The 14,462-nt window shown below is 36.6% G+C and overlaps 1 protein-coding gene across 1 annotated transcript in view; it reads right to left on the bottom strand.

The window, feature by feature from the left end:
• RBL1 (RB transcriptional corepressor like 1) overlaps nucleotides 1–14,462 on the bottom strand; it is a 75,192-nt gene that overhangs the window by 33,821 nt on the left and 26,909 nt on the right. Inside the window, exons 10-14 of the mRNA XM_007447731.1 lie at nucleotides 11,084–11,196; nucleotides 10,792–10,895; nucleotides 6,056–6,193; nucleotides 3,853–4,017; nucleotides 1,086–1,218 (exon numbers count right to left, since the gene is read on the bottom strand). Coding sequence (XP_007447793.1) covers nucleotides 1,086–1,218; nucleotides 3,853–4,017; nucleotides 6,056–6,193; nucleotides 10,792–10,895; nucleotides 11,084–11,196 — 653 coding nt within the window. The remainder of the gene's footprint in view (nucleotides 1–1,085; nucleotides 1,219–3,852; nucleotides 4,018–6,055; nucleotides 6,194–10,791; nucleotides 10,896–11,083; nucleotides 11,197–14,462) is intronic.

The following is a 14,462-nucleotide window of genomic DNA, read 5'->3' as shown; positions in this document are numbered from 1 at the left end:
TATTTCACAACACTGAAAGCACAAAGGATAAAATGTTAAGAGCTGGTCCAAACTTAGAAAGGAACACGACAGTTCACCAAGGCACAGGAAAGAAGCTCACTCAGTATTGTAAGTTATATGAGAAGAAAGTGGCAAGCACCATTTAAACTATTCTTTACGACTTTTTAAAAAACAAAACACTTTCATTCTCAATGTTTCCAATTGTAGTGTACCAAGTAAATATTTTTACTATTTTTAAATTTTTTAAAATGTTAATAATTGACAGTAAGAGAGTTTTTAGGTTTGACAAGATTTTTAAAGGTCATAAAACAATCCTAATTATTCCCCTTGCTTAATGAAGATTGTTTTGCATGCACAGTGTGCACATTTTTATGACCTTATACTACGTGTAAAGCAAGACACACACAATTATAGTCCAAAAGTGGGTCTTGAGCTACCTTACTATGTAACCTGAATACTTGTACATCTGAGGTTTATTCAGGGATATTGTCATCAGAAGATTTTAAGTGATTTTTAAAAATCCAAGAGTAAAATAATCCAGAAGATGCACATATCAGTTTGCTACATCACAAGAGAAAATAAAGAATAATGCACTAAAATCTTCCTATTAGTAAGGCTCAAATGAACTATTTTGAGAGAGTATAGACAAGTAATTTATTAGATGAATTTAAGTATCCCAAAGAGTTCTTTGTTCTGCTTTAAACGTTTATTTTTCTATAAAGATTTAGAGATAAAGAATATAACTTTTATCACATTTGGAAAAGTAGGTATTTAGCTTAAATAGTTTTCCATTAGCATTGAGGAAAAGTTGTGTATATTTATGAAAAAGCCAAAATACTATCTCCACAATAATAGACATTGCAATTTAAAAAATAGATTAGATTCAAAATCAGAGTGGAAATCTTATTACTTTAATACAAAAAAGTATACAGTGAGCCACACTGGGTATTGGCATAAACATTAATCCCCTTTCAAATCTTGATAAAAAAATTGTATTTCTTAATAATACATTAGGCAAGACCTGAAATTTTCTCTAAAAAAAGATGTTTGTTATTTTTTCATTGTTTTACCAATGTTGAACCTACCCTTTCGAAGACTCCCACTGTCAGTCCGAACTTCCTTGACCCTTGGATGCATTAGAGGAGACATTGGCATCATGGGAAGATGTCCCTGTACATTTCCCCCATTTCCTGTTTCAAAATTATTTGGGAATATAACCTGTAGAAAACAAAAACCCTCTGCTTTACACACAGATAAACCCACTGATCAAAACATAACAGAAAAAATGAGAAAGAAAGTCTTCTTAACTTTTTACTGTTTTATTTCCCTGTCCTTCACAAAATATACCAACTTGCATAAAGTGCTCAATAGTTAACATTATTAAAGATATGTAAAGAGTTTATCTCACTTAATCTTATAATATATCTAGTAAAGTTTACTGACCACTAGAAGTAAACCTATGAGGTAAGGCACTGCTATTCTTCACTTATGGTTGAGAAAATTGAGGCTCAAAAATGTGAAATCTGCCCAAGGACACAGTACTACCAAATATTAGAGCAAGGGCTTCAACCCAAATCCTTCTCTTTTAAGTTCATAGCTTTTTTTTCCACTTCCCAATGGATTCCATAATGGAAATATTGATGAATACTGAAGATTGCCCAATTAATCACAGTCTGCTGCAAAAGACCAAAGAAGCATGGAAGAGAGGCTTTAAGAAATCATCTTTTCAGTTCTTCCTAAATAGTTCTTTCAGTTGTTTGAGATTAGAGAACAACTCAAGAAGATTAATGAAGTATAAGGAGACACAGAAAAGCAAAGAAGGATGTATAGACAGGAGTTAAAAAAGAATAACACAGAGGTGAAGGGAAAAAACTCAATTTCTCATGATACTAAACTGCTAAATGTGCCATTTGTGTGCATTAGGTAGAAGCTTTTAATCTTTTTATTGTAAATACTACTAATTAAAAGTGTTTAATTTTTTACATGGATATTTAAAAAATTAAAAATGATGGGATTAATGGTTTCTTAGATCTGATACTGAAAGCACAAGCAACAGAAGAATAAACTGGATATCATCAAAATTTAAAACTTTTGTGTTTCAAAGGTCATCATCAGGAAAGTAAAAAGACAACCCAAAGAATGGGAGAAAAGTTTTACCAATCATATATCGGATAAAGGAGTGTATCTAAAATATATAAAGAACCCTATAACTCAATAATAAAAAGACAACCCAAATAAAAAATGGGCAAAGGATCTGAATAGATATTTCTCCAAAGATGATAAAGAAATGGCCAATAAGCACATGAAATGATGTTGAATATCATTAGCCATCAGGGGAATGCAAAAAAAAACCACAGTGAGATAATACTTCATGCCTACTATGATGGTTAGAATCAAGAAGACAGATAATAGGCACTGGAGAGGATGTGGAGATATTAGAATCTTTATACACTGATGGTGGGAACGTTAAATGGTGCAGCCACTTTGGAAAACAGTCTGACGGTTCCCCAAAGGCTTAAAGAGAGTTACTATATGGCCCAGCAATTCCACTGCTAGCCATATACTCAAGAAAAATGAAGGGCTTCCCTGGTGGTGCAGTGGTTGAGAGTCCGCCGGCCGATGCAGGGGACATGGGTTCGTGCCCCGGTCCAGGAAGATCCCACATGCCGTGGAGTGGCTAGGCCCGTGAGCCATGGCCACTGAGCCTGAGCAACCGGAGCCTGTGCTCCGCAACGGGAGAGGCCACAACAGTGAGAGGCCGCGTGCCACAAAAAAAAAAAAAAAAAGAAAAATGAAAACATATGTCCACACAAAAACTTGTTCATGAATGTTCATAGCAGCATTATTCATAATAGTCAAAAGGTGGAAACAACACAAGTTTATCCATTAATAAATGAATAAACAAACTGGTATATCCATACAATGGGATATTAGTAAGCTATAAAAAGGAACGAAGTGCTGATACATACAACAACATGGATGAACCTAAAATCATTATGCCAATAAAAGAAGTCAGTTATACTCAGCCATAAAAAGAAACAAAACTGAGTTATTTGTAGTGAGGTGGATGGACCTAGAGTCTGTCATACAGAGTGAACTAAGTCAGAAAGAGAAAAACAAAATATGATATGCTAACACGTATATATGGAATCTAAAAAAAAAAAAAAAAAAAAGGTTCTGAAGAACCTAGGGGGAGGACAGGAATAAAGACACAGATGTAGAGAATGGACTTGAGGACATAGGGAGAGGGAAGGGTAAGCTGGGACAAAGTGAGAGAGTGGCATGGACATATATACACTACCAAATGTAAAATAGCTAGTGGGAAGCAGCCGCATAGCACAGGGAGATCAGCCCAGTGCTTTGTAACCACCTAGAGGGGTGGGATAAGGAGGGTGGGAGGAAGACGCAAGAGGGAGGAGATATGGGGATATATGTATATGTATAACTGATTCACCTTGTTATAAAGCAGAAACTAATAGACCATTGTAAAGCAATTATACTCCAATAAAGATGTTTAAAAAAAAAAAAAGAAGTCAGTTTAAAAGGACCACATATTGTATGATTCCATTTACATGAAATGTCCAGAATAGGGAAATCAATAGAGATGGAAAGTAGATTACTTGGTTGCTTAGGGGCTAGGTCAAGAAGACAGAGGTTACGGAAGTGATAGGTAAAGTTTCTTGTTGAGGTGGTGTGTTCCAAAAGTGACTGTAGTGATGACTGCACATACCTATGAATATACTAAAAACCACTGAATTGTATACTTATGGGTGAATTGTATGTTATGGGAATCACATCTCAATAAAGCTGCTTTCATAAAATGATGGGATTATTAGCCTTGCCCTAACTCACTTCTTCACAGGTAGGAACTCTGTTTGCAGAAGCCTGGAGAGCCTCCCACAGCGCAGAATCTTGACTCCATGCTAAACTCTCCAAAATCTGTTCTTCAATGCTGTTCAGGTGTTTCACCATGTCCCTGGAGAGTCCTTCCTCTGAGCGGATCACCACCTCAATAACCTGGAGAAGAGAAAACTGAGAAAGTAATGTGGTCTCAAGTAGTCAGTTCTAGACTAGGCTGACATGTATGGCTAGCTCTGCTGTTATTAATGACACAGAGCCAAGAATATCTTTGAACCATAATTCTATGGCTTATTAATATATTTTTAATTTATAAAGAAGTTTTTAAGATTTTCAAAATACTTTCACATACATTTCTGGCTTTCATGTTTTATTTTACACATGGAAAACAGAGGCAATGATAGGTGAAAGTGGTCAACAGCCCAATAGTGGCAGAAGTCAGGTCTTGGGTTCCCAGTCCAATGCTATTTTGAATTCACTGCCCCTTCTTAGACTATTCCTCCCAACAGCTCAAAAGAAAGAATGAATAACATACTTAAAAGGAACTTTGTTTATATACACTATAGTTCCATTTTAATAAGAGTAAATATCTAGAGCAAAGTCTGTAAATATATATATATAAATATTAATAGTGATTATTATTTGTAATTAGGGTTATAATATATGGCTTTAATATCTACATTTGTGTGTATTTTCTGTTTTTCTTCAAGGTGTATATATTATTTATGTGGTTAAAAAACAACGGCATTGGGGCTTCCCTGGTGGCGCAGTGCTTGAGAGTCCACCTGCCGATGCAGGGGACGCGGGTTCGTGCCCCGTTTCGGGAGGATCCCACATGCCGCGGAGCGGCTGGGCCCGTGAGCCGTGGCCGCTGAGCCTGCGCGTCCGGAGCCTGTGCTCCGCAAATGGGAGAGGCCACAACAGTGAGAGGCCCGCATAACGCAAGGAAAAAAAAAAAAAAAAACAACGGCATTGGGGCTTCCCTGGTGGCGCAGTGGCTGAGAATCCACCTGCCAATGCAGAGGACACAGGTTCGAGCCCTGGTCCGGGAAGATCCCACATGCTGTGGAGCAACTAAGCCCGCGTGCCACAACTACTAAGCCTGTGCTCTAGAGCCCGTGAGCCACAAGTACTTAAGCCCACGCGCCTACAGCCCATGCACAGCAACAAGAAAAGCCACCGCAATGAGAAGCCCACGCACCACAACGAAGAGTAGCCCCTGTTGGCAGCAACTAGAGAAAGCCCGTTATCCAACGCAGGCAAAAACAAATAAATAAATAAATTTATTAAAAAAAAACAACAACATCAACAGCATTTAACTTCTTGAATGAAAAAAGGATGTTACAAAAAAAAAAATGAATTGTTATTAGGTGAGGGCAAAAACTAAACTTTTTCCTCAGATAAAATTACATATATTTCCTAATGGAAAATCTGAAACACATACATAAACATTAAAGTAAATATAGAGAAGCAATTTTCCTTACAAAACTAAAAAGAATTTAAATTCCACTCAGTCAACAATTTAAATGGATAGGGTTTTCAGTGATCTGCATTTCTGTAACTTTAGGTATAAAAATTTAACTCATCAAACTAACTTTTCTATAATCAATAATTTGTAAGTAACACAGATGACAAAATATTAACTAAATTATGCCAACCAGTATAATAATAGCATCAGTCTTAAATTCAGACATCAGGTAACATTAGTTACTGCAGCTGTGACCTCTGTGTTCTGTAAGAAAAAGGTTCCAGCAGGTAAAAAAGGGTAAGTAAGATTCATCCACAGTGAATTGGTCAAATTTGGGGAAGGAGCACCATCTGTTATTACAGCCTCAGTAGCTAGACCATGACCACAATTAATTTTAGACCTTTTCTTTCTCCTGAGAGAAAGAGTTTTTGTTCTTCATCATACATCTATTTAACAGGATTATGATTTTCATTCATAATATGGAAATTCAAACTTAACGACTTAGTTCCTGGCCACATTTGCAAGTCAGTGATGGAAAAACTGAAGCTGTGAGATTGGCTTAATTTACTGATCCCCTCTCTTCCTCTCCCTTTTGTCCTTGATTCCACCCTAAAAGGAATGCTTTCACAATACCTCTGGAAATATTTTCCAGACATCACTTCTTCAGCATTAAGACAAACAGAATGTTTACTTGAGGCACACCATAACAGAACTTTGCTCTCATCTCACCTTATAAAAATAAAATGGTCGCAGATTAAGCACTTGAATAATCCAGGGAAAAGTACGAGGTGAGCTATAGGCAAAGAGCACAATTTCCAAACAACAGGCCATCAAGGAATGATGAAATATATCCTGCTCTAAAAGAACCTTGGGGAAGAGAAAGACCACAGTTTAATAAATTTCTCAGCAATTTTAGCCTCTGCCATTATATAAAGAAGACTATAGAAACAAGAAAAAATAACTTATATCTTACGTAAGTTATAAACCATAACTTATATAAGTGTACATTATATTATACTAGATTACCAGAGATAAAAATCTGAGTTCTTAAACTGATAGTTTTCTTATAAGATACAATCTTGCTCAGTGACAGATGTTAAATTCAAATGAGGCATAAACAACAATCTACTTTGAAACTGGAGTAAATAATAAAATAATTAATATTCCTGCCAAGAGAAAAGCATAAGAATTGGGCTCCTTTATTTAAATGACAGTTTTATGTCAACTGTTTTGTCAACATGAGGGCAGTGTTTACTAATCAAAACACTAAAATCAAAGGTGTAGTATATCACAGCTAAGATTTTTAAAAGTTCAGAGAAAGAAATATTTTACTAAGATAAAGTCTTGGGACTTCCCTGGCAGTCCAGTGGATGAATCTGCTGCACTCAACTTGGGAAAAACACAGCAACTGAAGGCACAGGCAGAATGAAAAGTACAGGTTAGGCAGGGGCTGACATGAATGGGTGATTTTTAAGTTTATGGTAGTCAGAAGTCCTCAGTCTCCCACCCAACATCCACTCTAAGGAGTCAGATGATAGGTCTCTAGTCTATCCCAACAAGGATCTAGAGAATTATTCTCTACAGAAACTGAACTAGAGAGAATCAGAGCTTGAGAACACCAGGTATAGAAGAGACCATGGTTTTAGGTGAAAGTCTGCAGACTGAATTGTGAGACCAAGTTTCCCTTCCTTGCTCTGCTCTATAACACCAACAGCCAAGCAGATACTTTCCTAAAGAAACTGAAATATTCCAGAGAAGTCTTAAAGACACCAACAGTTGAGGGTCCCTATACTACATGATCATTTGAGGCTACTGGACTTTTATTCTCACTCTTGCACACAGAGCTTTGAGCCAAACTGTTTTGTCAACATCAGGGTTTATTAATGTCTCATTTTTAGTGACTTATTCAGAAAGTAGACATTTGAGGAAAGCCTCCAACTGAAAGACAAAGGTGTAATCCAACATTTGAGGAATAATCCAACATTTGAGGAAAGCCTCCAACTGAAAAACAAAGATCAAAACAAATGGAAAAGAAACTCAGAGGAAACAGAGACAATGCAGGCATCAGAAGAAAACCTCAAAGAAATCTAAATTAACCTCCAAGAATAAGTCTTAGAAACGAAAATACAGCTAAAATAAAAAATTCTTTAGAATTGGATGGTGAAAAATTGAGTAAATATCCTTAGAAGTAAAACAAAAAGACAAAGAAATAGAAAATAAGAGGATTAATCCAGAAGGTCCTTTATCTGAATCATAAAAGCTCCAGAAAGATAAAATTGTGGGCAATACATTATCTAAGAAATAATGCAATAAAATGACCCAGAACTGCAGGACGTAAATTTCTGGACTAAAAGAGGAACTCTGTAGGAATGCCCAACACATGAATGAAAAGACCCACGATTAAGGCACTCTATTATAAATTTCAGAACATTAGTGATAAAAGAATGATAACTAAGATTCCAGAAAGTAAAAACAGGTCACATACCAATACAAAGAATTAGAATGCCACTGGATTTCTAATTAGCAATACTGGAATCTAGAAGATAATGGAGCAATGCCTTTAAAATCATAAAATTATACAAAGACAACTATTAATCAAGTGTGAGTCTAAAATAAAGACATTCTGGACTTCCCTGGCAGTCCAGTGGTTAAGACTCCACGCTTCCAATGCAGGAGGTGTGGGTTTGATCCCTGGTCAGGGAACTAAGATCCCACATGTCACGTGGTGTGGCCAAAAAATAAAAAAATACAATAAAATAAAGACATTTATGCAGTTTTAAAAAAGACACTTAAGGCAAGGTAAGGTTTCCATGCTTTACTTGAGCTGATAAAATGTCTATACCAAAAAAAAAAAAAAAAAAATGTCTATACCACTGGATTGTGAAATTATGTATGTATAATGTAATACCTAGAGCAACCAGTAAAGAAAAAATCTATACAAAGATACACAGTCTAAAAATGTTCAAACTGACCCACAGGAAGGTAGGAAAAAGAAAACAGAAAACAAAATATAAAATGGCAGACTTATGCCCTAACAAATCAATAATTAAATTTAATAGGTAAATTAAATTTACCTATTAAAACAAAAAGCCTGACACAGTAGATTAAAAAAAACATGACAACTATATGCTGCCTACAAGAAACTAATTTCAAAGGATGTTACAGGTAGATTGAAAGTAAAAGAATGGAAAAAGAGGGCTTCCCTCGTGGTCAGTGGTTGAGAATCTGCCTGCTAATGCAGGGGACACGGGTTCAAGCCCTGGTCTGGGAGGATCCCACATGCCGCGGAGCAACTAGGCCCGTGTGCCACAACTACTGAGCCTGCGCGTCTGGAGCCTGTGCTCCGCAACAAGAGAGGCCACGATAGTGAGAGGCCTGCGCACCACGATGAAGAGTGGCCCCCGCTTGCCACAACTAGAGAAAGCCCTCGCACAGAAATGAAGACCCAACACAGCCAAAAATAAATTAATTAATTAATTTAAAAAAAAAGAATGGAAAAAGATATACAGGCATACCAGGTTCCAGAACACTGCAATAAAGTGAATATGCAATAAAGCAAATATCACAATAAAGTAAGTCACACAAATTTTTTTGGTTTCCCAATGCATGTAAAAGTTATGCTTACACTATATTATAATCTATGAAGTGTGCAATAGCATTATGTCTAAAAAAATAACTTAATTAAAAATTACTTTATTACTAAAAAATGCTGACCATCACCTGAGGCTTCAGTGGATCGTAATCTTTTTGCAATAGTAAAGATCACTAATCACAGATCACTATAACAAATACAATAGTAGTGAAAAAATTGCAATATTGCTACAGTTAGCAAAATGTGACACAGAGAAATGAAGTGAGAAAATGCTGTTAGAAATATGGCACCAATAGACTTGATGCAGGGTTGCTGCAAACCTTTAATTTATCAAAAAGTCACTATTTGTGAAGCACAAAAAAGTGAAGCACAATAAAACTAGGTATGCCTGTATAAATATCAGCCAGATGACTTCAGAACAAAGACAATTACCAGACTCAGAGAGGGATGTTCTGTCATGATAAAATGATTAATTCACCAAGAAGACATAGTAATCCTCAATGTCTATGCATCAAACAGCAGAGCTTCAAACTACATGAATTAAAAAAAAATCTGATAGAACTGAAAGGAGAAAGAGACAAATCCACAATTTTACCTGGAGACTTCAATACCTTTTTCTCCTCTCAATAACTGATAGAACTAAACCAAAAATTAGCAAGGATACAGAAGAATTCAACACCATTAACCAACAAGATAGAACTGACATTTACAGAACACTCCACCCAAACAACAGCACACATTCTTTTCAAGTGCCCAGAACATTTACCAAGAAAAACCATATCCTGGGTCATAAAATAAACCTCAACAAATATAAACAAAAAGAACTCATAAGAGTGTACTATAAAAGTTTAGATATGGAAAACAAATTAGTGGCTAAAGAGACTGAGTGTCACTTAAAAAGGGGTAGTATGAGGGAGATCTTTGCAGCAAAAGAACAGTTCTGTATCTTGATTTTGGTGGTGGTTACCTAATCTACACATGTGATATAAGGGTAAAGAGCAAGACACATACATTGTTCTAATGTCAATTTCCTGGTTTTGATATACTATGTAAAATGTAACCACTGGGGGCAAATGGATACATGGGATCCCTCTGTACTACTTTTGCAACTTTCTGTGAATCTACAATTATTTCAAAATAAAAAGTTGAAAACTTACTTCTTTCTCCAGAAGCTATGGGAGCATATGCTCTATCAAGTATTAGTAAATCATGAAAAAGAAAGACGTGGAATCCAGGAAAAATGGGGAACCAACACAGAAGAAAACTTCCAGGATGCAAACACAGAGAAATTTTATTACACTAGTTAAGCAGCACCTCCAAACATCAACTTTTCTTACTGGAATTGAAGGTCAGAAGGCTCCAAGAGTGACAAGAGAGAGGAGGAGGAGGAAACAAAGATCATATGATTAAGTTTGACTTCTTAGAAAAATTCCTTTACATAGCTATTGGAGAGAGTGATCAGACTTGATCAAATGTCCAAAGAAAATGAAGCAAAAAAATAAATAAATAAAGCCATCAACATTTTATTCCTCAAAACTCCCTGAGTGGTATGGCTAGATATCTTAATTATCAGTTGGTTTAATAGTTGGGGGATTTCATTATTAGCTAGCTAGGAACGAAGGACAAAAAACCAACCAAAGGGAAAGGATAATGATGGTGCATCAAAGAAAAATTTTACATATTTCACATTTCTGCCTAGAGGTGGCTAACACTGGGTGTGCCAAAGACAACTAAGGCCAATTAATATGCCATCATGGGTAAGTTTGCCATTAACTGCTGAGCCCCACAATGAACTACAGAGGCTCTCAACACATTGCTTCCAGGCTTACGTTCTGTAGACCTTGTCAGTCGCTGGGAGAGTGAATTTACTTACTGACATGTCCATTCCATGAAGTCTTCGTGTCTCCTGAACCATTACAGTCTCTAATATTTTATAATACAAAATTTCTGCAAGCTTTAGTCTGTTTACAGCAAAATCTACGGGGGGAAACAAAGGGAAAACACGTGCTAAATAAATGTAGCTGTTAAGAACTAAAGAACAAAACTTACATAAGCTTCAATCAGATATATTAAAAATTGCAGGGAAAGAAAAAACTTGAGTTTCTATTTTTCTTGGAACAATCTAACTACTTTCAATGCTTTATCAATTTGTTTTGTCTTCTTACCTATGTGAGATCCTGGCTGTTCATCTGTTGATTGGGTATAGTGTTGGCAGAAAGTCTCTCCTATTAGTTTCACTGTTTTCATAATGTTTTCCATAGGATTACGCATACAAGACCTAAAAATACAAAAGGAACCTAATTAACAGAAAAAAAATTCCAGAGTACCAACATTTCTTCATACAAGAATTAGTCTAGTTTTTAGTGACCAAAGTCCTATTCTCAGGTGTAAGCCTAGATATGTAAACACAGCATATTTCAAACCAGTCTACAGCCTTTAAATATAATCATTTGGCATATTGTTTTGGAATTTCAACATTAGGGGAGTCAATGTTCTCTCTATTATGCTTCTATTTATATGAAATTCTAAAAAGGCAAAATTCTAAGCACAGAAAACATATCAGTGGTTTCCAGAGGCTGGGGATGGCATAGGGATTGACTACAAAGGGGCATAAATTTGGGGGGACTGTTCTATGTCTTGATCATGGTGGTGATGGTTATACAACTGTACACATTTGTCAAATCTCATACAACTGTACAGTAAAAAGGATGACTCTTGTATATAAATTATACTTCAATAAACCTGATTTAAGAAAGATTTCTTCATCTGATTTACAAAAATGATAGGCAGCATTTATGTATATATTGTGCTGGAACAATAAACTGCATTTAGTTCTTATCAAAGCCAAAAGAATAAGAAGTAAAAAAAATGTAGCATTAAAAAGGAAGATGGACTTCCCTGGTGGCACAGTGGTTAAGAATCTGCCTGCCAATGCAAGGGACACGGGTGAGATCCCTGGTCTGGGAAGATCCCACATGCTGCAGAGCAACTAAGCCTGTGTACCACAACTACTGAGCCTGTGCTCTAGAGCCCACAAGCCACAACTACTGAAGCCCAAGCGCCCTAGAGCCTGTGCACTGCAACTACTGAGCCCACGCACCGCAACTACTGAAGCACTAGCACTCTAGGGTGCACGTGCCGCAACTACTGAGCCCAAGTGCTGCAACTACTGAAGACCGCGCGCCTAGAGCCCATACTCTGCAACAAGAGAAGCCACCGCAATGAGAAGCCAGCATACCATGACGAAGAGTAGCCCCCGCTTGCAGCAATGAAGACCGAACACAGCCAAAAATTAAAAAAAAAAAAAAAAAGACATTTGGAAGAAGCAATTAATCCTGTTACTTTTATATTATTAACTCTGCTACCTTTCTATCAATAAAACACAGAATACAGGTCTTAATTCAGAAATGACAAACAAATCCAAGACTGTGAGAAACAATGTTATTTGCCCAAAGCCAAATAACTAGTGCAGGGCTCAGAATTCCCAGTCCCATGTTCAAAAAGACCAGCATCATGTGCAGCATCATGTGCCATGCAGCATATATGGCAAAAACATTTTATGTTCTTATTAAGTTCTAATGCAAAGCTGTGCCTCTTGAGTTATATTTTCTTCCAAATAGGTTGTCTTTTTAAAATTTTATTATGTGGTAAAAACACATAACAAATTTAACCTCTTAATTTTTAAGTGTACATTACTGCCAGCTATGTGCATGTTATTGTATAGTGATCTCTAGAACTTTCTCATCTTGCATAAATGAAACTCTATACCCATCGAACAACTCCCTGTTTCCCCCCTCCCCCACCCCCTGGCAACCACCATGCTACTTTCTGTTTCTATCAGTCTTATTACTTTAGATACCTCATATAAGTGGAATCATGAAGTATTTGTCTTTTTGTGATTGGCTTTTTTCACTCTGTATAATGTCTTCAAGATTCACCCATATTGTAGCATATGACAAGATTTCCTTCTTTTTAAGGCTGAGTAATATTCTGTTGTACATACCACATTTTCTTTATTCATTCATTCAACAGTGAACATTTAGGTTGGTTCTATATCTTGGCTCTTACGGGTTATGCTGCAATAAACTTGGGTGTGCAGCTATCTCTTTGATATCCTGTTTTCAACTCTTTGGGATATATACCCAGAAGTGGGACTGCTAGGTCATAAAAATTCTATTTTTGAGAAATCTCCATACTGTTTCCCATATCAGCTACACCATTTATAATCCCACCAATGGAGTGCCAATTCTGATACTCACCAACACATTTGTTATTTTCTGTTTTTTTGATAGTGGCCATTCTAACAGGTGATATCTCATTGTGGTTTTAATTTGCATTTACCTGATGATTAGTAATGTTGAGAATTTTTTCACATGCTTGTTGGTTATCTGTATGTCATCTTTGGAGAAATGTCTATTTAAGTCTTTTGCCCCTTTTTCAGATCAGGTGTTTGTTGTTTTTTTGTTTTGTTTTTTGTTGTTTGAGTTGTAGGAGTTCTTTATATACTCTGGTTATTAACCCCTTATCTGATATATGGTTTGCAATTACTTTCTTCTATTCTAGTAGGTTGTCTTTTCATCCTACTGATTATTTTTGATGCTGTACAGAAGTATTTAAGTGGGATATAGTCTCATTTTTGCTTTTGTTACCTATACTTTTGATGTCACATCCAAGAAATCACTGCCCATTTCAGTGTCATAAAGCTTTTCACCTATGTTTTCTTCTAGTTGTACAGTTTCAGATCTCATGTTTAGGTTTTTAACAAATTTCGAGTTAACTTTTGTACATGGTGTAAGATAAGTCCATCTTCATTCTTTTGCATGTGGATATCTCAAAGAGATATTTGCACACTCAAGTTCACTGCAGCATTACTCACAGCAGCCAAGATGTGGAAGCAACCTATATGTCCACTGATGAATGAATGGACAAAGGAACTGTGGTATGTATATATATACAATGGAATATTATTCAGGCTTAAAAAGAAGGAAATCCTGCCATATGCTACAGCATGGATGAACCTTGAAGATATGATACTAAGTGAATTAAGCGAAACACAAACAAATACTGCATGATTCCACCTATAACAGGTACCTAAAGTATCTTTTGTATATGGTGTAAGATAAGAGTCCATCTTCATGCTTTTGCCTGTGGATATCTGACTTTCCCCATAGTGTAGTCCTGGCACCCTTGTCAAAGATATTTAATGATATACGTGAAGGTTTATTTTGGGACTCTAGTCTATTCCATGTCTAGTCTACATGTCTGTCTTTATGCCAATACCATACTGTTTTGCTTACCGTAGCTTTGGAATGTGTTTTGAAATCAGAAATGTGAGGCCTCCAGCTTTTTACTTCTTTCTCAAGATTATTTTGGCTAATAAAAGTCCTTCAAGGGCTTCCCTGGTGGTGCAGTGGTAGACAGTCCACCTGCCGAGGCAGGGGACACGGGTTCGTGCCCCGGTCCGGGAGGATCCCACATGCCGCGGAGCGGCTGGGCCCGTGAGCCATGGCCGATGAGCCTGTGCGTCCAGAGCCTGTGCTCTAC

This window comes from Lipotes vexillifer, unplaced genomic scaffold, assembly GCF_000442215.2.
Source record: "Lipotes vexillifer unplaced genomic scaffold, Lipotes_vexillifer_v1.1 scaffold397, whole genome shotgun sequence".
Taxonomy (NCBI): Eukaryota; Metazoa; Chordata; class Mammalia; order Artiodactyla; family Lipotidae; genus Lipotes; species Lipotes vexillifer.
This window is presented reverse-complemented; position numbering and strand designations above follow the sequence as displayed.